General features: G+C 39.9%; 1 protein-coding gene across 2 annotated transcripts in view; it reads left to right on the forward strand.

Annotated features, from left to right (window-relative positions):
• The window catches only part of gabra2a (gamma-aminobutyric acid type A receptor subunit alpha2a), a 44,629-nt gene extending 26,203 nt beyond the window's left edge, over window positions 1–18,426 (forward strand). For both annotated transcript variants that reach the window (XM_030392239.1, XM_030392240.1), the window contains exons 6-10: window positions 5,614–5,696; window positions 7,860–8,003; window positions 9,407–9,559; window positions 11,899–12,101; window positions 16,709–18,426. In XM_030392239.1, coding sequence (XP_030248099.1) covers window positions 5,614–5,696; window positions 7,860–8,003; window positions 9,407–9,559; window positions 11,899–12,101; window positions 16,709–17,011 — 886 coding nt within the window. In that variant the 3' untranslated portion in view covers window positions 17,012–18,426. The remainder of the gene's footprint in view (window positions 1–5,613; window positions 5,697–7,859; window positions 8,004–9,406; window positions 9,560–11,898; window positions 12,102–16,708) is intronic.
• The last annotated feature ends 7,604 nt before the right edge of the window (window positions 18,427–26,030 follow it).

The following is a 26,030-nucleotide window of genomic DNA, read 5'->3' on the forward strand; positions in this document are numbered from 1 at the left end:
CAGTTTTTGGACACCACCAGGTAAAAATGCCTCCCAGATTAAATCTGGTTCCATAAAACAATGGTCTCTAATCATCGTCTGTAAGTAGAGTCTTACATGCTCATGCTGTGTCCATTTAAGTACTATCCAATGCTATGGCTCCTTTAAGCAGTGTAGTGAGGAAAACTCTCATAGAATGCATGGCAGTCCTGAGGAAGTACAGCCTTCAGAGCTTGTAAGGCATCATATTTTTACTTTTTAATTTTTTGGTGTTTCTACGTATTTCCTCTGACCAAACCATTGTTTTCTTTACACCTCCTAGGCAAAGGAAGAAATTCTGATTCATAGTAGTCAAATTTGTACTCAAGAGAGCCGTTTTTGTATCTTAACTTATGGATGTCAGTGACAACCGGATCACCAACCTTATGACCAGGGTGGATTGTGGAATAGCATGTTTCATCCTTGGACGTCTTTAAGAAGTCGTGCTTCAGGTACCTGTAGCTGCTTTGGACGGGCTTTCTCTATGTACATTTTGTTGTTGCTGGGGACATTGATTTTTTCACAGACAGACAGCTTGTATGCTATCACATTCCATTTGTGAGTTTTTTTGAAAAAATGTTTTCTTGGTCTTGCAGCAGAAGTCATACAGTCCATTAGCAAGACCTTTGTTTCTGTTCTGGTAAGAACGTCTATCTGAGTACAAGATTATGGTGGATGCTGCTTTGAAATTGAACAAACTAAAACATTTTAAGCTAAATAAAACATTTCCAAGTAAAAAGTGCTTGTGCTTAAAGTGCTTCACTGAACTGAGACCTTCTCTTCAACCTGTCGGTTATAACCCCAATAAACTGGGCACATACAACGTCATGACTAGGGATGTCCCGATCAGGTTTTTTTTACCCCGATCCCGATCCGAGTCCTTTAATATTTAGTATCTGCCGATACCGAGTCCCGATCCGATACTTGGCCTTAACTAATATTTTCCTAGATAACACAGCTGTATTAAGAAAAAAAGTACCTGCATCCAAGCTGTTCCTTAATAGGTTTTTATTATTTTGATGAAACAAAGTATATACTTTAATATAGCTCTCAATTATTCTGCATATGCTATTACAACATTGGCCTCCACCTTCCTTGTGTTAGCAGGTGAGTGTGTGATGCTGCATTGTGACAGCAGACCCTCGTGTACAGCCAGCTGAAGTGTGTGTGAGACGCAGCTCACGCTTGGTACCTCCATATAATCCTTTGCTTATTTCATGTACTTTACGTTGTCACATAAAATGACGTGGACACGTTGCTTGTCTATTAACGCGTGCAGCATCTCCTGGATTGCCTGCTTTACATGCTCTGCTGTATGAGACCCACGAAACTAGTGCGCATATACCGGCATGTTGTAACTCGAAAGTGGAATAAATGTAATGCAGAGATGGTAGGGCATACCGGGGATTCAAAAACTCCAGGTGACGAAGAAAACCCTGATCCCCTATTACGGAGATGAGCTGGTTTTCCAGAGCGATTAATTTGATGACCCTCTCTGTATTATTTGTGGACATGTCGCTGAAGATATTTCTCATAACTGAAAGTATCCGCGACTGTTTGCTGCTTTGGTCTCCTTGCCTGTACTCTCGAGTGAACACGTTGTATTCTTTGAGTTTTTGTTTTGTATATGCTGTATCAAATGAGTAGTAAAATGCAGCTCCGCGAAACGGCCGTATAGCAGATGTTACATGTCACCGTTGGACTGCTTTCGCTTTCTAATTGACGTTATTTCCACACGGCAGACACTTTATTCACAGGTTTTCACAGAGTAACACCACGCGCGCGTCTGTGTTCCGCCACAAATTGTGCTCTGACGTTAAAAAAAAAAAAATCGGGCTTGGGTCCACGTTCAAAACTGCCGATTCCGATCAGCGGAAAAATGCCCAGATCGGCTCCGATCCCGATCCTACAGATCGGATCGGGACATCCCTAGTCATGACTGTATGTTTGGTTGACTTCTAATCCATTTTTCTCCATCAGTATAATCTCTGATTTAAAGTGAGTGAAGGGCAGCTCCTCTTTTGCGATGTTGTAGGCAACATTACATTTAATTAACATTTCTGATTCCTCAGAGTACCTGAGGGTTGCTGCCTGCCGCTGAAATGCAGCAGGGAGAGGGGCTACTTTATTAACACACATGCCACGCATGAAGTGTGTTTTTGCGAGACATTATGTTTCTTCAATGTTTCGATACAAAACGTTGTCTAGCTGCTTACGAAGGCACTGTTACCAGCCATGTATTGACCACACTCCTTACAATAAATGCAGTGCATTGAGTTATCTATTTTACTGTATCTCAGCCAGGGAAATTGTTCTAGCTAGTCCTTCCTGATGGCCAATTTCCACTGGATACGCGTCCGCTGTGTTGCGTCTCCGCCACACCAGCGGAGCAGATAGGTTTCACTTTAGTCTATGTGTCCATTGCCACCAGGTCCGCTGCGCTGCGTTTCTGCTCCATCCCAGCTCCAGCAGTCCGGAGCCCTCAGGAGCAGATACGCAGGACTTCTATATCTGGCGGATGCCGGAGCACGATGCAGCAATTCAGCTGAATTTAGCACCGAGCAGACAGGAAGTCAAGCACGGAAACAACAATATAACATCCGGTTACTTTCAAAATAAAACACTCCGTGTTGACGGCAGCACACAAATCTCAAAAATGAGACAAACACAAGCTCTTCTGCTAATCCTTCGGTCGGGAACACTTTGTTTTGTTGGTTTTATAACACAGACCTTTAACTGTGGTCGGGAGTGATCATGTGATTATCGCGGGAACTCCTTGGCCTCACAACACCAGCTGTCTACCGTACTGCACCGTGGCAGACTCAAAACACAAACGGTGGGGATTGCAGGACGGCGGAGCAAAACCGGATCGGAGCCGTAATGCAGCGGACATGTATCCAGTGGAAATTGAGGGAGATAGTATACATGTTCAGCTTTTTAGTCTGACTACTCTATGATCTCAGACTCGATAGGCCTACACGCCATCTCTGTCTCATCGGATGCCATCTCCACTGAAGGGCTTGGCAACTTTGGGACTGAGGAATGACTGTAGGTCTACTCATACTGGGCGGAACAGTAGGCTTACTTTTCTTGAAGAAAAAGCTATCCATGTGTCTAACCCCTTTCAGTTTTTGTCTTCCGTTTCCTTTATCCGTTTACCGCCGGACATCAGGTCACAATTTTGAACCCACACAGCCTGGAGCAGTGGACAGGAATATCTGGACCACAGCCAATTAGAAGCAAAGACCCGCCCCATCTCTGTCTCTGATTGGTTTAAACCACAATATGAGCCTACCATTACTGTGAGTTCGGTCAAAAGAGATCAAACACTTAGTTTGCAGAGAGGCAACAGATGTGATGGAAGTTTAGGCATTGAAAACGTTGGGTGCTCCTGCTACCTAGGAATAATTTTAGGCGCACCTTTAAAAATTTAGTTGCATGTGCAACAAAATTGGTCGCACTCTAGAGCCCTGATTGTGTAATTGTGACAGGCTAGCTTAGTTCTGTAATACACTGCACTGGCCTTGAGTCCTGGAGAGAACAGTACCGATTCAAGATCCACTGGTAATACCACAGTCGATTCATTTTCTGCATACCTTTCCTTGTCCAGCGTCTTTTGTCTGCGTGCCATATCCTTCAGTTAGATATACCTCTCATATGATTCTTTGTCCATATTGCTCTCCTCATATTGAACACACACATCGTACTGGTCTTTCTTTAGCTTGAATAAGCTCAGGTTAATTTGTTTTGAGACTGTTCTGAGGGTGCAGTCAATGGCTGCTTCATGACCATGTTCTCCAAAGTATGTCTGGTATTCTCTGTACAGTGAGGAAAATGTACTGAACACTGGCTCCAGTGTTTCTAGAGTCCCTCCGACAGAAGTGCTCCCAGGTTTTTTTTTCAGAAATCTGGGAAGATCTTTTGCCTTTGCTCTTCAAGGAATATTCTCACATTGCTTTCCTTCCTGGTTTCTGATTTGACCCTCATTGCAGCCAAGATGACATCTGTCGCCTATGGAGCTTGGATTTCAAGTAACCTTAATGGCTTTCCTCCCCACTTACTTTTTCCCTTCTACTCTTTTCCCAGCTGTCTGTTTTCCACATTTTGTTTTCTGTAGTTGACACCTTTCTTCTTCTTAGGTCTATAGTGTGCTTCTCCCTCCACTATATCTTCAGGTACTTGATCCTCTGCCAGTTTTTTCTCTTGCCTATGTTCTTTGCTGTTACTAGAGCTTTCAGTCTCTTCCTGCTTGTCTTTTGTAGGGTTGTAAGTTTCATCAAGGTTGGAGTCATCTAAAAGGGACTTCCATCAGAATCTGGAGATGTTTCTAAATCAGACTCAGCATGGAGGTGAATGTCACAAGTTCCTCTGTGATTACTGGCTGGTCTTGTGGAAAGTTCGGGGTATTGCAATCACTAGATCCATAATATAGGGTCCTGCCTTTGAGGTAGTTGTAGGCCTACCATAGTCCCCCACAGTCACTTAGTGGCTGTACTAGGGTCCCCCACAGTCACTGGGTGGCCGGCTGAAGCCGTGGCTTTACCAGGGTCCAATGAAGTCACTAGGTGGCTGGCTGAAGTGGTGGTTGTACCCGGTTTGCAGCGGTTCCACCAGGCTCCATCAGGCAGAACACCGATTCCCGATTTTAACTTGGATCATTATTATCCAAGTCCAATGACCATAGGCTTCCCTGAAGACAGACTAATAACTTTTAATCCAGTCGTCACTGTGATGCACTGTGTCTTCTGACTCCTTTTTTATCAGAAACAGTTTTAACTTCTTCAGCAATTTGTGCTACAGAAGGTTCCATGAGATTGGCCAACATGGGCTAGCCTTTGCTCCCCACACACATTAGGGTGCCTTTGGTGCCTATCACCCTGTTGCCAATTCAATGGTTGTCATTCCTTGGCCCTTGTCAAAGTTGCTCAGATCCTTATGTTTGCCCATTTTTTTCCAAAGGCTGCTCGCATGGACCTGTCACTCATTGTCGAGGTTGCACGGTATCCCCTTTGACGACTGTGAGGAACCTGGGTGTAATTCTCAACGACGGACTGTCCTGCGCCCCCAATATCACTGCACTGGCCCGATCCTGCAGATTTGCCCTTTACAACATCTGCAGGTTTCAGTCTTACCTCATAAAGGACGCAACGCAACTCCTCGCCCAAGCACTGGTCATCTCCCACCTGGACCACTGCAACTCGCTCTTGGCTGGACTCCCAGCCTCTGCGACTAAACCTTTGCAGTGTATACAGAACGCTGCAGGGCGCCTCGTTTTCAATCTACCTAAATTCTCCCACGTGACCCCCCTCCTCTGTGACCTCCACTCCCTTTGTCCGATTCAAGACAATGGTGCTGGCCTTCAAGGCTGTCAATGGAGTGGAACTTCACCTGTCTACCGCCAAACACCAGTCAGACCACACGCCCCAGCGCAAGCACTTCATTTAACTACATCAGCTGGCCGGCTAGTACTGCCATCACTTTTAAGTTGCTCTCTTCCTAGCTTGAAAAGCTTATGCCCTTAATGACACATTATATTCATCTAAATAATGTATCAATGTTTTAGATAATTCACAATGTTTGCGTGTGTGTTGCCAGGTTAACAGTTCAAGCTGAGTGCCCCATGCACCTAGAAGACTTCCCCATGGACTCTCACTCCTGTCCTCTCAAGTTTGGCAGCTGTAAGTGTGAGCAGTTTCACTTTATCCATACTGCACAGCATAAAACATGGCCTAATTTTAACTTTTACTTTTACCCCATGAAAACCTTTGTGTCAAAAACTTCTTTGGAAACTGATTTTCAACTATCAGTCACATACAGGCCAAATCACAATATTTGTTTATAATAACTTCTGGGTAAAAGACCTCTGCATCACACTTAGCTAACATACCATTTTTAATTGCAAAAATTATTAATTGCACAAATTATTCTGAAATGCACTGTTCTGTAAATATAAAAAAATGCTAGCAAAGCAATACATTAAATAGTACATAAAATAAGCAGAGGAGTTTGAAGACTGTATATAGAAAATATGAAATCAATTAAAATCAGTCAAATCAGGTTGCAACATTTACCCAAATCTGGGGATCACTCAACACTAATTTGTTATCGAACATTGCTGGAATTGTGTGAAAATTAAAATACAAAAATAGAAACCCAAAGGTTATTTTCATGCTGAAACGTTTATAGATGAGGAGCAACATGGAAATGTGGCTGAAAGACAACAGAAGACAACTATTACACTCTCCGGTCAAGAAGGGAAAAACTTTGTTTGTTTTTAAATTACTTTACTTACTGTTCAGTCTTACAGTGAAGATTTGGGAAACTATAGTATGTAACACAGTACAACAAAGGTTTGTCTAGCTTTAAAAGCTATAGTTAACTGTCAATAAATGTATAATTAAGAATGCTCTTATAAAGCAGTATAAAAAAACTAATGTGGCTTTTAGTCACATTCATAATTTTCTAGCTTATAAGTGTCTTAGTTATCTAAAAATAAACATGTTTATGAAGTTGGCTTTAACACCTCTCAGGCATGGGATAAGGACTTAACTACCTATTAAGTAATGCTTATGACATGGACTTAATGTAAAGTGTTTCCTGCATCATACATTTGGATCTCTGAATACTAAAATGTTGTTTTTATTGTTCTTTTCATTGTTGAAGTTGTTAGAAGCATAATATCCAAGTGCCTATTTTCAAGTATGAAATAGACCGGTGACATTATTACAAATGTTATAATCGAAAATTATCAGACACTTACGTAAGGGATAATGCCCGACGAGGTGTCCATAAACAGGAGTTAATGGACGACGCGGAGGCCATTAACTCCTGTTTATGGACACCTCGAAGGGCATTATCCCGCTTATACCATGGTCACTTGCCAAAGAAAAGAAATTTGGACCATTAATTTACATTGTCATGCGTTTTACAATCAAAATATAAAGTTTTTCACAAGCCATAACTTAGTTTCCCTGGTAACGCCTGAGGGTTTGACTAATACCTGGAACAATCATTACTCTCCCGTAAGATTCTTATGCAACGGAGACGTTGTTCACTCCTCCAGTGAATAGGACAGACCATAGATACGACTTGGCAACGGGAGATATTCTAGTCCGCTCAGCGATGAGCCAGAAAGCTAACGCTATGCTAGCAAGATTCAAAGTCAATAACATTGCATACGGTTGACAAACAGTAAATATAATTTGACAGTATGCTAGCTAACAAGATTAGCTAACTAACCAGTCATGTCATTGTCCCCAAATCAATAGCAAGATTTTCAAGTACAAATGACCAGCCATGTGTAACGTTACTGTGGCCGCAGCCTGAAGCAGAGAGTTGAACAGCGAACGGGATGTGAGATTATTCGCGTATCAGTAAATTTAGAGGGGAAGTGAACTTTCTGCAGCTTGTGTGTTACAGTCGCCACCCTGTGGTGTTCAGAGGATAAGACCCTGAAGGACTGATCGACTGCACTCAGTGCTGGAATGACATATTCAGATTTGATATGCCAGCTAGCGCATTGATTTACAGCGGTGAACAGTCAATTTGACTGGAACTACTTAGTAGGTGTCCATATATCAGGGGTTAATGGACACCCTGCAGCCAATCAGAATCGAGTATTCCCCCAGACCATGGTATAAAGTGTAGTTATAGTATAGTTATAGAAGGCTATATGCCAACTCTTCATGGAATTAACACTTTGCTGTTACACTCAGTGTACGATTATTTAGACCTCTTTAATAATTATACCATTTGATCTCTGTAATATGAGCCAAGAGCTTTAATTAGGTAATTGTGTATTGAATATGATGTAGTAGGGATTTGTGTGTTCTCTGCATCAGATGCCTACACTAAGACAGAGGTTACTTACATCTGGACGCGTAATGCCTCCCAGTCAGTGGATGTAGCGGCTGATGGATCCAGACTCAACCAGTATGACTTGGTGGGCCAGACTGTGGGGAAAGAGACCATTAAATCCAGCACTGGTGAGTATAGACAACAGTTTGACTTCCATTTTAGAATGCCTGCTGACCCAAAGTTGTGAGAATAAAACCATGCTGGTTGCCAACAATATATAAAAGTAAGTGATTATACAACCACAAATAATATATGGTTGGTGCCCTTGGTTTTCATTTTAATATTGTATGACAGTTAATATAATTATATTGTAATGTTCGATTATTTGTTACTTTATTCAACTTCACTCACCTTATCACTTTTAAGAGCACACTAGTCCCTGCCATGACCTATTTTAACTATTTATTGTTCAGATTGTGGTATGAAGCATAGCCTGGTTTTTAATACTCAAGCATTCTAACATTATCCAGTTAACTGATCTGTGTAGGAGTACATTTGATTGCTCCTCATCTCAGGAAATCTCTGGCATTTCTGTACTGAGCTGCAGCAATTCTCAGTATGAAAGTTTCACTTATAGATCAACTGAAAATGGTTTATGACCATATCTTTAGGTCAGTTCCATTTTTGACCTTTTTTTCCTTCAGTATACACCTTACTTTGCACACTTACACTAGACGTACATTAGTAATAGAGGTGGTGGAAAGTAAGTACATTTACTCGGGTACTGTAATTAAGTACACTTTTGACTGATGGTACTTGAATATGTCTGTTTTATGGTACTTTATACTTCGACTCCATTACATTTCAGAGAAAAATACTGTACCTTCTACTCCAGTCTTTGTGCGTACACATAGCTTTAGTTGTGCATCTACGCTCAGTTTTCTGCATCTGGCTACTGCTATGGTATGTTCTAAAAATGACCATTAATAATAGGATTTTGTTGTCAATTTGTCCTAACATGAAGTTCGGGCCCTTTAACATCTTCATCACTTGGAGAATGACATTGTTTGTTGTCCAGTGAGCAAACAGATTATTCTCACAGTCCCACACTCCTCTTTTTATCAGTTTTGTGTAGCTTTAAGTCCACCCTCGTCATATCTCTTTGAAGTTGTTTTATTCTCAGCCTGGAGGAAGTGAAGGATGGAAATGAAAGATGGCAGCTGCAGCAGCTCCCAAAGTTTACACCGTCGCAGGGCATCACAGGGCCGGAAAATAGCCTAGTGAACTTTACATAAACCAGACTGCTGAAGACTTCCACCAACGGCAGCTGAGCTGAGTGATCAAAGCAACTTTTGACAGGAACACACTCTTTTTACTTGCTGTGTACTTAGATTTCCCATCAGCGAACAGTTAGAATGGTCAATAACCACAAATTACTATTCTCCCCACTGAACTATAAGAAGCATTTCGTCATATATCTCATGTACCTTTTAATTTCCACATCTGTTATTACATGCCCCCACTAAATGTGACCATCCTCACTCAGCTGGACTCCTCTGGACTTCCTTCTCATTGTCCTTCTTGTCTTCAGGTGAATACACAGTCATGACAGCTCACTTCCATCTGAAGAGGAAGATCGGCTACTTTGTGATCCAGACGTATCTGCCCTGTATCATGACGGTCATCCTCTCACAGGTGTCCTTCTGGCTCAATCGAGAGTCAGTGCCAGCCAGAACTGTCTTTGGTGATGATTTTTATTTTAACATTTCAAACTCTATTCACACTTTCCACAGAGAAAGAAAATAGATTTATCCAACACATGGCGGTATTGAATTTCTCCAGGCACATACACCTTCATTATTCACATGATCCCCAATTTCATTTAACACTTTTAGTTTAACTAGTTTAAGTGGCGGTAGGTAGGGGTATACATCTCTCCCTGTAAGACGATCTAAGCTACACATAAACATAAAAGCTTATAACTTAGCTGTCAGTAATGTCTGAATTAATGTTGTGTTATCTTAGTTTTGAAGTTGTGTCTTAGGCTTTTGACAAAGCCAAAACCAAATCATAAGGCTGTTGTATGAGATGACATTCAATACACACTCAGTTGCCAGATAAATAGGTACACTTAGAGTTACCAGAGTAATGGCCTTAAGTATAGGCTGCCAACTGTTGTGGATAACAGAACTAGTGAGAATCAGTCATGCTGACATGATCACATGTCATCCATTTGAAGAATAATGAATAATTGGATGTAGAATGAAAGTGTAAAAATAAAGGTGAAAGAAAGGGGGTTTGTGTGATTTTAAACAGGTTAACTTTGTGCCAAGTTGTCAACCAAGTTTTACTGATGCCTGTTCTGTTGTAGATCGTGTCAATTGTGTCCCAAAAACATTTTATGCCAAAAAAGCAGTCATTCAGCTCAAAGCTAGGCATTTTATCTGATTAAAGTGGAATTTTAAACCAGCAAAGTCAAATCAAAAGTAAAACAAACAACAAGTAAACTAATAAAAAAACTCAACTGGCTGCAGCTAAATGACATCAGCTGTTAGGTAATTAATGACTTATTTAACTTATTTAACAATGTGGTAAAAAAGAAAGAAAGTTCATCATGTTGTAATATACAGTGTTTGGTAGAAAAGAGAACCTTAATTTATGTCTGTGTCTTTTATTTGGAATACCTGGAAGTGTTGTATTTATCCATTATTGTGATGAAACAGAAAAGCACATAAAGCTAAACAGTGCGCCATGAACAGTACCTCATCCTATCCTCACCTCAACCTGCTCATGTTTGCAGTCCTCACTGTAAACTGTGTTCATGCTGACACGTGAACATTTTATCAGGACACTGCAGGCAGGCTACCAGATGAGGGTCCCAATGAGGCCTCACCCTGCTTATCTGACAAAGGACAGTGGACCCACACCCACACTCTGATTTCCCCTTTGGTAAAATGTCAGGGACCTGTCTGGGTACAACGTAATGCTCTCTCTCCATTTATCCACTGAAATATAAAACACAATAATAATCCCAGTCATTATCCGTTGTGACAAACAGGACAGGAATGAAAGGTTGTGTTGAAGGGCATTTTGTGACTTATTCTCAGTAACAGAGACATCTGCTTCATGATTCATGATGTGCCTATGCAGATATGAGTGCATCATGAGTAAAATCACCATTAATAAGCTCACATTCTTACATACTGTGAAGCACCTTGTAACATTTTGCAAGCTGCTATAGAGTTATGTAAGTTTATTATTATTATACTGTATGTTGATGAGTAATGCCAGTGTTTTTCAATGCTGGTCATGGGGCCTCCTGCCCTGCATATTTAAGATGTCCTCTGCTCCACCACAGCTGATTCAAATGATCAGATAACCATCAAGCTCTGTTGAAGCCTGATAATGACCCATTCATAAGGTGTGTTGGAGCAGGGAAATATCAAACATGCATGGCAGGGGCTCCAAGGACAAGGGTCTAAAAGACACTGCATTATAAACTTTACTTTAATAATATCAAGGATAGACCATGAAAATATTATGTAAATAAAATAACGACAGATGGGTTTACTTCTGGTTGCAATTTGGATGCATAATGACTGAGAGACCGTTAGTTCTCCCCCTATGTGGAGAAGCAGTGTATAGCACCAACAGAGAATCAGAGCATTGTTCTGCCAGACAGCACTGACAGCAAGTCATGTTTTAGCCATCTAAAAGAAGGCCCACCTAAAATATATATCTGTTTAGGCAGACATTTATTGTGCTTTACAGCAGTGTTATACAGTATGGGGCTTGCACATTTGTGCCTGTGCACAGGAATACAGCCGATGTACGGTTGAGGGAATGTAGTCCCAAAGGCAAGAAAATGAGCAGAATAATTGAAGATGGTTGACTTCCTGTTGGGTTGAGGTAGTGGCACCAAGATAGTTTTGCACTGTTACATGTGGCCTGAATCTTTGATTTGAGTTGTAGGTATTCGAGAAAATGTTTGCTCTCCATACTTTACTGCTGGGCAGGATGGTGGAATGATTGTTTGCATTTTAATAAAAATGTATTCTGTATGCTTTTGTCCTCTCTTTCCAGGTGTCACTACAGTTCTAACGATGACAACCCTGAGTATTAGTGCCCGCAATTCACTGCCCAAGGTGGCCTACGCCACTGCTATGGACTGGTTCATCGCTGTCTGCTATGCCTTTGTCTTCTCTGCACTCATTGAATTCGCTACCGTAAACTACTTCACCAAGCGAGGCTGGGCCTGGGATGGAAAGAGTATTGTCAATGACAAGGTAGAGCGTTGATACAATTAGAGGGAACATTGCTCTTCAGGAGTGTACTTTTCCCATGATTTCTAAGTGAATTTATAGATGCTTAATGTAATGGATAAGGTGATGCTAGTGATATTGATATCCTGAGGAAGATTAGGACACACCCAATCTGAAAATATGTGTATTATCATGAGATCTCGATCTGTGTGATGTGGGAAGGATCAACTAGACCCATGTTTTTTTAAAAGCTATGTGCTCCGTTTAATTCTGATGAAATTACTTATCTTTTTAATCTATCCATTGCCTCTGGGGTTATCCCGCAGATATGGAAAACTGCACATGTTGTCCCACTTTATAAAAGTGGTGATAAAGCTAATATTAACAACTATAGGCTGATTTCTAAACTGCCTTGTCTTGCTAAAATCTTGGAGTCATTAGTCAATAATAGGCTCAACTCATGCTTTGAAATATATCCTGTTTTGTGTCCTCACCAGTCTGGTTTCAGAGCTAAGCATAGTACTTTTCCTGCTATCACCTCAGTTACCAATTATATTATATCTGCTGTTAGAAGGGAAATACTGTGCTGCCCTCTCCAGCAAATGCGTTTGATACTGCTGACCATGCTTTGCTCATACAGAGGTTAAGTTATGTTGGTTTTTGTAATTGGTTCAAGAACTACCTATCTCATAGACAACAGTGTGTGACTGTAGGAAATGATCACTTTATGTTTTTACCATTGTCTAAAGGGGTTCCACAAGGTTATATACTAGGTCCTGTGTTATTCACAACCTATATCAATACTAGTACATCCTCTACAACAAATTGTACCCTAACCCATATTTATGTTGATGATACAATCCTGTACTGCTGTGCTAAGACTGCACATAAAACCATTACAATTCTCCAACTTTTGGCAAACTGCAAGATTGTTTTTTTAACCGGAAATTAGTCCTAGATGCAAACTAAATTCATGATATTCTCAAGAGCCAGAGATATTGCAGACATTGGTCTACATGTTACCACTCTAACACAATATTGAGAGGGTTTCCCCTAAATGTTTTTTGAGGTTTAGACAAAGGTTGAATTAATTAATGAATGCATTTCATGAGCTATGACTTGAAAACAGAATATGAATACCACCTACCTACACACAAAATGTTGTAGCCTTGATTTTCTTGTCTCACTTGTCTGACTGAGCAGTACTAAAGAATAGAGCTTTCTCACACAGATCATTTGACTTGTAAAACACAGGTGTCACCAATTACATTACTCAACAACTGCAGTGGTAATTGCCTGTTTTTACCCATAATTTATGTTATTACCTGCCATCGATGCATTTCCTGCTTTACAACAGAGAATCACGGCTCTGGTTCATTTGGGAACAAAGACACAACAGTGCACTTAATTCTGACACACTATAAGGTTAGTATGATTCATCCAGAAAGCAATGCAGGAAACAGGTAGACAGACAGCACATTTCAGTATTACTTGAGCTACCATTAGCATTGAGCACAAGAGACTGGAAGTGGTATCAGGGACTTGGGAGGAGAGAGGATTATGTATGTGGCATGGTGGAAACGCCTCAGCAATCAAATATCATTTCATTTCTAAGCTTTTTTCTTCAGCCAAGATGCAGTGGTTAAGTGTAAATGGGGCGAAACTTGTCTTTATGCAGCATGCGTGAAAGAGTTGAAAGCAATCAAAATCAAAATAAAATGTTTGGAGTAACATCAACAAAACATCCACGTTTTTCCAGCAATTGCACAGAAAGTTGAATCAGAACAATTCTATATCATATATTACAGGTTTTTCTATCAGGATTCTTTGAGATCCTGAGTTTCACCATTAATTCTCACCAGTGTTGGGGAGTAACGAATTACATGTAACGACAATACGTAATTTAATTACAAAATGTACGTAATTGTAATCCATTACATTACTGGGAGAAAATATGTAATTAAATTACAGTTGCTTTTGGAAATTTCAGTGATTACAACTTAAGTTACATTTGAAAAATCGCCGCAAAAGCTCGGATTTATCAAATAGTTTTTCGCCCCCCTGGATTCATGTTTGTTTTTAGTTATTTTCATATCAACATCCTCCTTCCAAAACTGACGCTTGTGATTGGCTCTGTCTGGTCTGACTCTGTGCCATTCGACTCAACCGACAAACCGTACGGTGGCAGTCGACTCAGCAGCAACAGTGTCGGCGGCGCACAAGATGTTCCTGGGCTGGAAATACAAAAAACACTTCATACAGACAGAAGCCAGGCTTCCCTGTATTACAAAGGTGGCTCTCTTTTAACCCGGCTAGATCACCATGGTAACTTATGCTTAGCTCATAACCTGGTCCCGACCAGGTTCTGTTCAGAGTTTAATCATAAAATCAGCTATAAAAGCGCCGCTGTATCACTATTTAACTCATTTACAGCTGGCGTCACCTTTACTTTGAAAGTCCAGTGGAGCTGGATCAGAACGGAGCATTTGTACGGAGGGAGAGATCGCGCTGATCCGCTGCTGTTTACTTTCTCTCTGAGGTCTCCGTCTACAGATGTTCAGCTGAGGGGATACGCTGCTCAGCTGTTGATCCGACTCGCCTCAGGAGGTCATTTATTAGGCTATAGCCTATTTACTTTTATATACAGTCAGTCACCACTGAAAGAAGTTGTGCACTCGCAGCAGGACAGATAATTTAACTTAATGTGGCCATGAATAAATTAATTGTTTTACCTGTTATGTGTTGCCCAAACGCAAATCTTGAGTACTCTGTTTTCTCACATTTAAAAAGGTCTTTGTACAGAGACAACATGAGATTTGCTTGTAGCTACAGCACCTAAAAAACCCACCGTAACCTATTTTCATACGCACACCCAGCCTCGCTTTCAATAAAACACACACTGGCATTTTATAATTGTGATCAGTGAAATATATGAAAACAATATAAAACACAGTTTAAAACAACAGTTGTTGTTGCTCTAAAGCTTCATATTTAATAGCAGCTCAATGCAGAGCTGTCAGAAATTAAAATCAGCCTTTGTCATCCTTTTGTCATATTTGCAGCAACAATGTTGCTTCAGGCTGTGATCAGGCTTTTTTGTATCGCTCATACTCTCTCCATTAAAACAACCTGCTCCTCTTGGCTGAAATCAGCCCATTGTCGCTCCATTTAGTGAGGAAGTGAGCCTCCTTCGCAGTACAGGCCTAAGGTCAGACTCATATGGTTAAACCTTTGAACTGAAAGGTTTATCACACTATAGGTCTTAAAATGTGAAAATGGTTAGCAGTTGAGAGATTTCATTCAAAATTAAGAAAAGTAATCATAATGTAATCAAATGTAATTAGTTACATTACTTTGAGAAAGTAATTGAAATAGTTACACTACTATTACATTTTCAACAGGGTAACTTGTAATTATAACCAACTACATTTCCAAAGTAATCTCCCCAACACTGATTCATAGTAGCAGTATGTTTCCACAACACAAATTTCATTAGTACACCAATATAGTCAGGTTATACTCACCTTTTTGCAACTCCCAGTTTCTCTTTTTGACATAAACAATTTCCCCACTCACTCTCTATATACAATACACAGTATTATCATGTTGGTCTTTTGCCTAATGGCTGCCCAGTAGAGGAGAAAACTTACCTTTTTAAAAAGCTTTGATACAGTATCTTTGTTAGGCTTGATGCAGTCCCTGCATATAATGTATGGAACATGCTTTCACTTCCGACACTTCAAATACAGCATGGTCAGATGCTTTCAGCTTCAAATTCAGCTTCAAACTACGCTCAACCTATCCCAAAAGTATCAGTTTTGGACGTGACGGTCTCCATGGTCAAGTTAGCAATAATATGTAATATTCTACATCTGGTTAGACTTTAAAGATAAAGCTTGCTGGCAAACAGATCACATATAATGAGATTTGGACTGTCATTAAGATGTGAAATAATAAAGGTTAAGTTTCGGAAAAAAAACAATTCTTTGACTTGAAATAACTATGTTACATAAGTTCTCTAACTTAAAAACAAATCAGACTTGACACTTGGTCACACACACACACACACACACACACACACACACGCACACACTGGGGTAAGACGTATGTATGACCCCTCCAACTATTCCAACCATACCCCAACTCAGACATTTTTCATTATTTATACTACTCCACCAGAGGGGAGCTTCAAGAAGCAATGGTAGAGGGGTGTAAAACTTAGAGGCATAAGGCCACTGATCAGGCTGCTATGTGACATGTTTGGATTGAGAACTGGCTAACTGCATGTGTCACATTAAAAGTCTTTCAGAAGCTCAGTACACAGACTAATCCTTTACTTGTAGGCATTTTATGTCAAATGCTGCAGGACGTTTGGAGTTTTGTTGACAGTAGCTTTAGACTCACTCAAAAAACAGCTATGTAGAAGGGATTTTATCTGGTTTATTGAAATAGATTATAAATTAGGCTATTGGTTATAATATACCATATTGACAAGTGGGCATTATCCATCTAAAAAATACAATTATATGAGAAAATCATTAACGTGCTCACAATTTTCTTTGTGCACCACAATATGACAGTAGTAATAATAACTTCTAAAGGTCTCTAACCCTGAACCATTCTCCTTGCAGAAAAAGGAAGTGGCCATCATGAAGAAGAACAATGCTTATGCTGTTGCTGTGGCTAACTATGCTCCCAACATCACAAAAGACTCCACGCTGCCCACCATCTCCAAGTGTGCTCTCAGTGATGCCAACAAGATGACAGCAGAGACAAAGCCTGAGCAGAACAAGAAAACCTTCAACAGCGTCAGTAAGATCGACCGCATATCCCGCATCATGTTCCCTGTGCTGTTCGGGAGCTTTAACCTGGTCTACTGGGCCACCTACCTGAACAGAGAACCAGTCATTAAAGACCTCAATCCTGCAAAATGAACTGTAAGGGCTCAATTTAAACAACAGCCCATTCAGGAATTAAACATTTGTTGGTATTTGTTTCATCTGCGAGAAGCCGTTTAGATGCATGGAAAAAATCCCTCCTAATCCCAAAACAGGTATTTTAAGATTAAAACAGGATATTTTCCTAGCCATAATCAAGTGTTTCTTAATGTTTAAACTGAATCAGACCATGAGCACAGTGTTGTCATGACATAAAATGTAAAATTGAACCCAAAGAAAGGAAAAACTGAACAGAAAGAAATGTAAAATTTCAACATACTTGTAATTAGCAAAAAACATTCTAAACTGAAAGGTGGGCATTTCAAGAAATGTAATTTCCATCAACATGGTCCACGAAACAGCCCACAATCAATGTTAATAACCATCCCTTTTTTTGTAACAGTCATAATTGTGAAATGTAATACTGATGTCTTACGGAAGTCATAATTACAAGAAAATGTCTCTTACCACGCCAAACATTTATTGATCTTTGTTTTTCTGCATATATTTTATTGCACTAAGATGAGTTTTATGCTCTCTTGACATTTCTGTCATTAATAAACTTCTCTGTTCACTAGGCAGTAGGGAGTTGGGCAGCAGCAGCAGCAGCAAGTCAGCATTTGAAAATACAACACTAATTGTCAACTGTACCCTCCCCACTGTTATCTGATTGCTCAGTAGATTTACAGAAAAGAGTTATCTCTGGGCAAAAACTGATTCTGCAGGAAGTAGTCTAGTTCTATGGGACGATTGCAGGTTGTCACATTAACATCAGAATATTTGCTTCTTGCACACTACAGCTTCACCACCCTCACACTGTGGGCTACCTGGTGCTCTGCTGCTCACTCTGTAGCTTTTGTACAGCTTTTTAGAATTTTTTCCACTTTGCCTCCTCACATGGACTGTGTCACACTGTGGAAGATAAATCTGAATGGATACAAATGTGTGAGAAACTGCGTCTCTGTGTGTAAAATATATGTGTTTTTATGTGTTTTGTAACAGTGTCTTTGTGTTTATTTAAATGATTCTTGTTGAATTGTAATCTTTTTATATACAATGTAGCAGGAACAATGGACCTAGACATATTTAATAATCGCATCCAATGTGCTCCGTTAGAAGACATTACCATGTCAATAATACTGCATTATTGAATTTTGTGTATTCAATTTGTGTAAAAGTTTTAATTTTTTCTTGCATATTTGTTAAATACATTTCTTATACAAATATATGTATATAAACCCTGTACTTTGTTAAACACACTTTTCAACGTAGCTATCTTTTAGATGAAAACTGTTCTAGAGATCAATATTTTTCCCTCTTGCACACTTGACCCTGTTTGTGTTTCTTTAAATGTTGGAGTGGAGAAGTTCCTCCTCATTCATATCAACACTAATACAAACTTGTGAAATGCACTGACAAAAATTCCTAGTGTCTTCCTGTTTTTAGCAAGGCAGATCTAAGGTGCACCATCAGATCCAACATGTGTGAAAAGAAAACAAAAAAAATGAAAAAAAGAAAAATGAAAAGCATCCATGAATAAGGGTGTTAGCACAATTTTAGGTTCTGGTTATAAGACTAGAACTCTTGAGTTTTCTGGAATCATTATTTCTTGTATTGATATGACACAACATATGAAAAATTCAGATCTGACAATTGTGAACCATATAGGTTAGTTAGCAAGAAAATAATAAACACTTAAAGCATCCACTGGGAAGAGGTGAAAGGTCAATGACCAGGAGTCAGTGAGTGACCAGAGAAGAGTAAGGTGGACATTCATATCTGAGACAGGAGGTATTAGATCCCGAACTTAAGGTTGAAAATCCATAATTAGGTTACTTGATAAGATTTGAGATACAGTTGTAAGCATGGGAACATGTTGAGAAGTTGATTTATGCTTATTTTGTCAAATCACAGTTTTTTTATTCTAAGCCATTATCTTATCTTCTGATATTTTTCTCTCATATTTGTAGTGCAGAGTTACATGACTGGAAAGTTAGGGACCCACTAAGTTCTCTGATGATGGCTGAGCCTCTGGATGTGATGAGATGGACTCTGATTAGCTTGACCTGGGAATTGGATATGATGAAGTGAAGGTGAATAGTGTGGAGGAGGGTTGCAACAATTTTGTACTGAAAGCCTGCATTAGTAAAGCCACAGGATTAGTTTATCTGTATTTTCATCAGCTGAGTTTTGGCAGTTGGGAATGTCAGCATGATGCCAGCATTAAAAGAAAGATTAGCAGAAGTGTTAAGATTCAATCTCCTGGGAATGTAAATCTATGAAAGTTTCATGGCGGTATGGCTCATGGCCAGCATGCTGCAGGCTCTGAACACTATCGTTTCACTTTACTGCTACTAGGGCTAAAATCTTGCACTGTGCAGGTTACTTCACACAAAGGTGACAATATCCTTAATACACAAGCACACACACACACACATACACACACAAGGTGTCCAAATCCTAACAGTGTTTAGAGCCACAGCATTGCTGAGAGAGGAGTTCTGCTGAATGGTGAGTGTTGCTGAACGGGCTATAATCAGGACCAGCGCAGCATCCACAGCACATCAGCACATTTACCCTCTTCTCTGCACTTGACCACCTGCCTTTGATCTGCACTAGCATCACCTTATCCCTATTGCTTGCTAGCTTTTCACTGGATGTTCTGCCCACTCACACAGAAACTCAAACCCCACAAGCTCTGCACACGTCAGCTATTGACAGCAATGTAAAATTGAAGTATGTGTGATCACATCATTTCATTATTAAATCCTTCTACACGTATACCCAACCCAATCACCAGAATTAGTATTAGATATGTTGTAACTTGGCATTTCTTTATGTTCAAACTTTATGTTTCTTAAAGTTCAATTTTGAATTTGATGTTGTGATAATGTTGTGAGTATGGTCTATTTTGGTTTTTGCACAAAAGCCATTAGGATTATGAAAAGATCATGTTTTGGCTTCACGGGTGCTGTCACCATAAACTCGGCTGGAAATTGTCCTCAAGTCTTGGCAACACTATCTGATATTGTTGCCAATAACCCAAAGTCTCATTCAAAATATCCAGTGTTTTCACACCTATAAATGTTGAAATGCTGTCTCAAACAGTGGTCTCTCGCTTCACAGCCGTCGGCTGTCATACCATCACCACCCCCTCGATCTGTGAGAACATAGCTGACATCCACTCATTACTTAACAGCATTAAATTACCAAATTCAGTAAGAAACAAACTGACATGATTGACTCACTGATAACAAAGATCATATGTTACACTGCCCTCAAGCTCATGCCAAACAACAAAGCACTGATGGCTTTCCTGCAGTGTTCTTCATGTGGACATTACAATCACAACTACACACACTCACTCACAGAATAGAAAAAAAATCAATATCATCTCATAATCAACCCAGATCAAACCAGCTTTATCAAAAGTAGACACTGATCCAGTAACACACTCAGATTTTTTCTCATTAGAAAAAGGCCCTCCACAGAGTAAACTGGTCATTTCTGATATATACAAAGCAAAATTGTGTCTTTGGGGAATCATGACTGGATTAAAATTATATACACTGCAGCCAGTGTAATCACTAAAGGGCTAACATCACAAAGCTTCACGTTGCACAGGAGGACTAGGTATGGATGCCCACTCTCTCCTTTCCTGTTCACCATTTTGCACCCAAAACTTTCCTTTAGGGCTGCTGTAGCTTCATCTGTCCACACTTTGAAGAGATCATATTATGCTTTTGGGTTGTTGTTTTTTTACCTCCCTTTATTATGTTATGAAGCAGTTTTGTGCATGTTTGTGCAAAGGTCTGCAAAGTGAAAAAGTCCAAAGCCCCAAACCAAAGGGAGTTCATTCACCCACAGAAAACACTGCTTCTGCTCTGCCTGAAACACCTGGTTTGGAGTCGAGCCTTTACTTCCGGAATGTGCATCACTATATAATACTGTTTCATAAATATACATTTTCATATAATTATAATAAAATATATACACTCCAGTCAGTCAGCACACATATAGTTGCTACAGCTGTAGTAGCATTATTTTAGTTCACACTACTTTGCTCGACATGACCCGCCCTACTCTGCCTCTGATTGGCTACATCCTGCCTGTTAAGTAATGCACATGTGTAACTCTCACCTACAGAGTCTTCAAGACACAGTGTGAAAAGGGAGGCTGCAGCAATGCACCATATGAGAAATAGAATGTGTTTCTTGAAAATGTAACTGTGTAAACCTATTCTACCAAGACCCCCAAAATAAAAGTATGGACTAGAAAATTAGCATAATATGACCTCTTTATGAGTTTTAACTGATGTTTGACCCGCTTTATTAACTGAGAGTAAGTAGGAAGAAGAAGCTAATAATGATAAAGAAGATAATAATGATCTGACAGACCAAAGTGAGGATTTGGGAGGACTTTGTAGGTTCCAGGAATATTTGCATACACATGGTCCAGGATATTCCTCTGGTGGGGATCTGGAGATACTGATGGAATTTAGGTAAAATGGTTCCAAGGTTTGTTTGTTTGAAATCAACAACTAACCAGAGCAAACAAACATTAAATTACTTATCATAGCTCTATGGCCAAGAAAACTATCCCATAAACTGGAAATCAAAGAACAACACATGCACTGCACAATGAAAAAATTTACTTTTGGATCACATCTCTATGGAAAACGTAGCATTGTATTTGTTACCATGACATTGCTGCATTCATGGAAAAACATTGAAGCAAAAGCTTTAAAATACCTTAGGGTAGGGTTAGGGGAGCAGCTTCTCCCGTCATAAAATCAGAGTGTATGCACATTGTGCATCTTACAATCTGAATAATGTGCTCTTTGAATAGCAAGAAAAATACTACACTATAACTTTAGAACAGCTTGTTGTTGGTCTATGGCTCAGTCCCTTCTGGCTGCCTCAGGAGAGCAGCTTGACATCAGTGCGACTGACCACACCTCACTTGAAGACCGACTTGCCCAGGGGTGCAGAGGTCTTCGCAAGCACATTTGCTGTTTACACAAGGTGGGCACTTGGCTTGAAACTGGCAACTGCCTCGGTCAGGAACTAGCACTGACAGTTGAGCTGTGCCTGACGCTGGGTGAAAGATTGTGCCCATTGTCTTTAGAGAAAATGTACATGCATTCTGGCAGACTGAGGTCACACAAATCAGATATGGATCATTGCAGGCAGTGGCTAATTAGAATTAAAAATGTCAGATTGAATACGTTCTTTCATATCACATCACTGGATTACATCGCCATTAATTACCTGGCTATTGTTTCTGAACCCAACAAAGTAATTAGCACTAATAGCTTGTTCTTATCACATTCCGTACCTTTGACACAATCAGCTTCTCGTGTAAAGTAAAATGCCACTGAGAAGCCTTGTGTATGCCCAGCAGCACCACTCAGATCTAAAAAATAATTACAGCTACAGCATTGGCCCCAGGGATGGCAATGCTGTTCACAATGGTTTTATCATGTGTGAATAATTTACCTCTCTCCTTCCTCCCTCACCACTGGGCTGTCTGCCGCCTCAGTCAGCAACAAGGGACTTAGCCCTGCACCCACAAACATACACAAACACACTGCTATCTTACAGTGTAATCTGATGGGAACAGGAGTGAATAATGTCTAATCAATCTTTTAGCTTGTTACCAACCAATCATCAATACATTTTTGGTGAGTGTTTTTAACTGAATGCTATACACCCAAACATTCATGGCCACATAAGGCCACATAAGAACAGGTCAGGAACAGTGCCCGCAACACACAGAGACATAATAATGACAGAGGCCCTATTTAGATGGTCTATAGCACATGGGAGCTAGGACATTTAGGGTGTGTACAAGTCTCTTTTGCTAGTTAAACAGCTGAAGATCTGGGCACAAAGTGTGCTGCATGGAACAAAGTGATGGTATTTAGCCTCTGAATCAGTCATGGGTGTGTTTTATAAATCATAAATCAATCATGGGTGTGAAAATGACATCTGCGCTGGTCTGAAACTAGCAATGGCGCTTGCGCTGCGTTGCTTTGCACCGAGCTTATAACAGAGTCCAAAGACTCCATGTTGGATTATTTAATGGGCGAGATGGAACTGTATTCCCATATGCAGGAGCTGGGCAAGAATGTGCGTGCTAGATCAGCTGTGGTATGAATACACAGATTAACATTTGCTAAAAACTACAATGGCCAGCTGTTTTGGGATATTTTCCAAGATCTAAATCTTCAGTAGCAACCAGTGGGCCTAAGACAGGGTGAGTAAGTCAGAACATATTGAAAGACAGACTATCACACTGTTACTTTTGTTTCTTTAAAATGACTTCTGACAGTAAGTAAAACACAGAATAATACCAGGCATATCTTTATTCACAACTGAATGTTGTTATGACGAGTGTGTTCAAAAGGTGTGATTCTGAAGAAATAGTAAGAATTAATTACAAACAGTAAACACAGTTTGAAGACAGGGGATACTTTTAAATGCTTTAAATTCAGGTTTCTTGCCATATTTTACAAATTGCCCCTTTAAAGTATTGTGGGATGAACCAGACCATTTGAGGGGAAAGTGATAATCCTCTGAGCTGCGGGCCTACCAAAATAATGCAACACTATGTATATGAGCAACATGCTTGAATTAGTGTTTATTGAATGAGAATTGGAAATAAAATGTGATTCTGTGTGGTCTTATAACAGAAGTGCTGATGCTGTAGAGAGGAACATTTGATGAAAAGATAAAAGCAAGTGGGATTTCTTGAAATTGGTTTCTGTCATCTCTTTGATGCCATTTAGGCGTGAACAATTAGTTGATACAGTTGCTTGGCAACAGAAACATGTTCTTTCTACAGGAAGTTTAGGTCAGAGTAGTTAATTTGATGTCTTTTAATGACTTTCTCGATCAAAAAGAAGCGAGATTGAGCTTCAGACAAAGTGAGAACATATCAGCACATCAGCTTCATCCAGTCATCACCCTGCCTTTCTCCCCAGTTCAGATTATTTCTTCTGGCGGTGGTAAAGCCAAACTCCAGGCCTCCAACCATCCTGTGAGAACAACACAGTGATGTCACTGACACCCAGAGTTTCTTCTGGACAGATAGAAAGCTTCTTCACATGGGGTCCCAACAATCGCTTGAAGTGCATTATCAGCAAGACCAAAGTGCTTGTGGACGACTAGACAAACAGGAGGCCTTTATCATTCAGGAAGAGGACATTTTCCTTTGAGAAGCCAAACTCCGGCCTTCAAACCATCATTTCAGAAAACCACAGTAATGTCATCCACAGATACATCAATCAGACACAAGGATAATGTTGAATGTATTTCTTTTTAGAGAGGCAATTTAAATTTTCGGGTCAAAATACAACCCTTCCATGTGCTGAGGTTCCCTCCCTCTTCTTTCATGTGAGGATGAACACTAATGAGCGTTCAGATGCAGAGACAGTTTGATCTTGTCGTGATAAATATTAATCTCATCAACCCATACCCTCTGCTGACAGTGAAACCAATTGACAAAGTGAAATGTAATTAAGCTATGGTGCACGTGTGACTGCCAACGCTTTGCCTTCATCTTACAGAACTTCACTAGACCAAGTCAGCTACATTAAACTATATTACTGTGTGATTCCCAGTCTTTATTCTGGGGAAGATAAGTCAAACATATGACAGGAAATTTCAGAAGAAAAGAAAATTCAATGCAATGTAAGAAAGCCACAGGGTTGTAACTTCTTAATATTTAAACTGTTCATGTTCATGCAATTCTATTCTCACATGCAAGATATCTCAGTGATTACTTTAGATTATAAATGTCTTGCAATTTGTGATAACTTGTATAATCATAATCTGTTTCCAATTACATATACATTATCCCAGAGCACAGGCTGCCTGCAATACTTCCAGCCTACACATGAATTTCACCAGACAGGTGCACAAGTGCATGGTCGTATAATATCCAATACATCAAACATCTGTCTTTAGTGTAGGTAGAACTTCCTTTGAGAAAGTCTAGGTTTAACAGACAGTAGATTTGAGGAAAAGGTTTGAAGAACAGTTTGTAAGAGAAAAAAAAAAACTCTTTAGAAATTAGTCTTGTATGTTATTTTAAGGGAATGACATATCTGTCCAATGCAGTCTTCACCATAGATCAGCAGTATATAAATTGATTTTGGAATAACTGTTAAATCATTGACAAATACACAAGTTTAAAAAGAAAAGGCAATCAGACTTTTCCTGTAGGCATACATACTTTACTGTAACTAAAATACATGTCCACTCCAGTGGATGTGCGTATATTCTGCCTATTAGGTCTATATTTATATAACTGGGCATATATTTAGATCAAATCTGAAGACTATATTTATATTTAGGGCATTTAGCAGACACTTTTGTCCAAAGCAACTTACAGTAATTCATACATTCATACACTGATGGTGGTGGCTGCCATGCAAGGTGCCAACTAGAACATCAGGAGCAGTTTGGGGTTCAGTATCTTGCCCAAGGACACTTTGACATGCAGACCAATATTCAGATGGAACTGTGGGCAGTGTCATTGGGAATTATACAAGAATGGACAATTCACTGCTTCATGATTCACCCAGCGCCCATACAAGCAGTGTGAGGATGCATGTTCAGCCCTCATGACTTTCACCTCCTTGGAAACCTGGGCTATGGCCCTGCTGGGTGACTGACGACCCATTATATGTAGAATGGACTGAATGTGGCACTTTCCCCTCACATCTGTGAAGATGCCCTTGAGCAAGGGGCTTAATCCAATCCCAAACTGGTCAAGCAGCTCAGAAGCTGACAGCCTGTGATTGTCCCATGTGGCCACCACGCACTGCATGATGAGGCTGTACACAGCAGCTCCCAGCAGCAGGTGCCTTCATCTGCATACAGCTCTGTTTAAAAAATATATATATAATAAAAATGATAATAATCAGTGTGAATAACACGGGAGCAACGATACACTTCTATGACCGTAAATCGGCCATTAAATGGCGAGAAGAAAAAACAAAAAATTCAGC

Source organism: Sparus aurata, chromosome 16 (assembly GCF_900880675.1).
Source record: "Sparus aurata chromosome 16, fSpaAur1.1, whole genome shotgun sequence".
Taxonomy (NCBI): domain Eukaryota; kingdom Metazoa; phylum Chordata; class Actinopteri; order Spariformes; family Sparidae; genus Sparus; species Sparus aurata.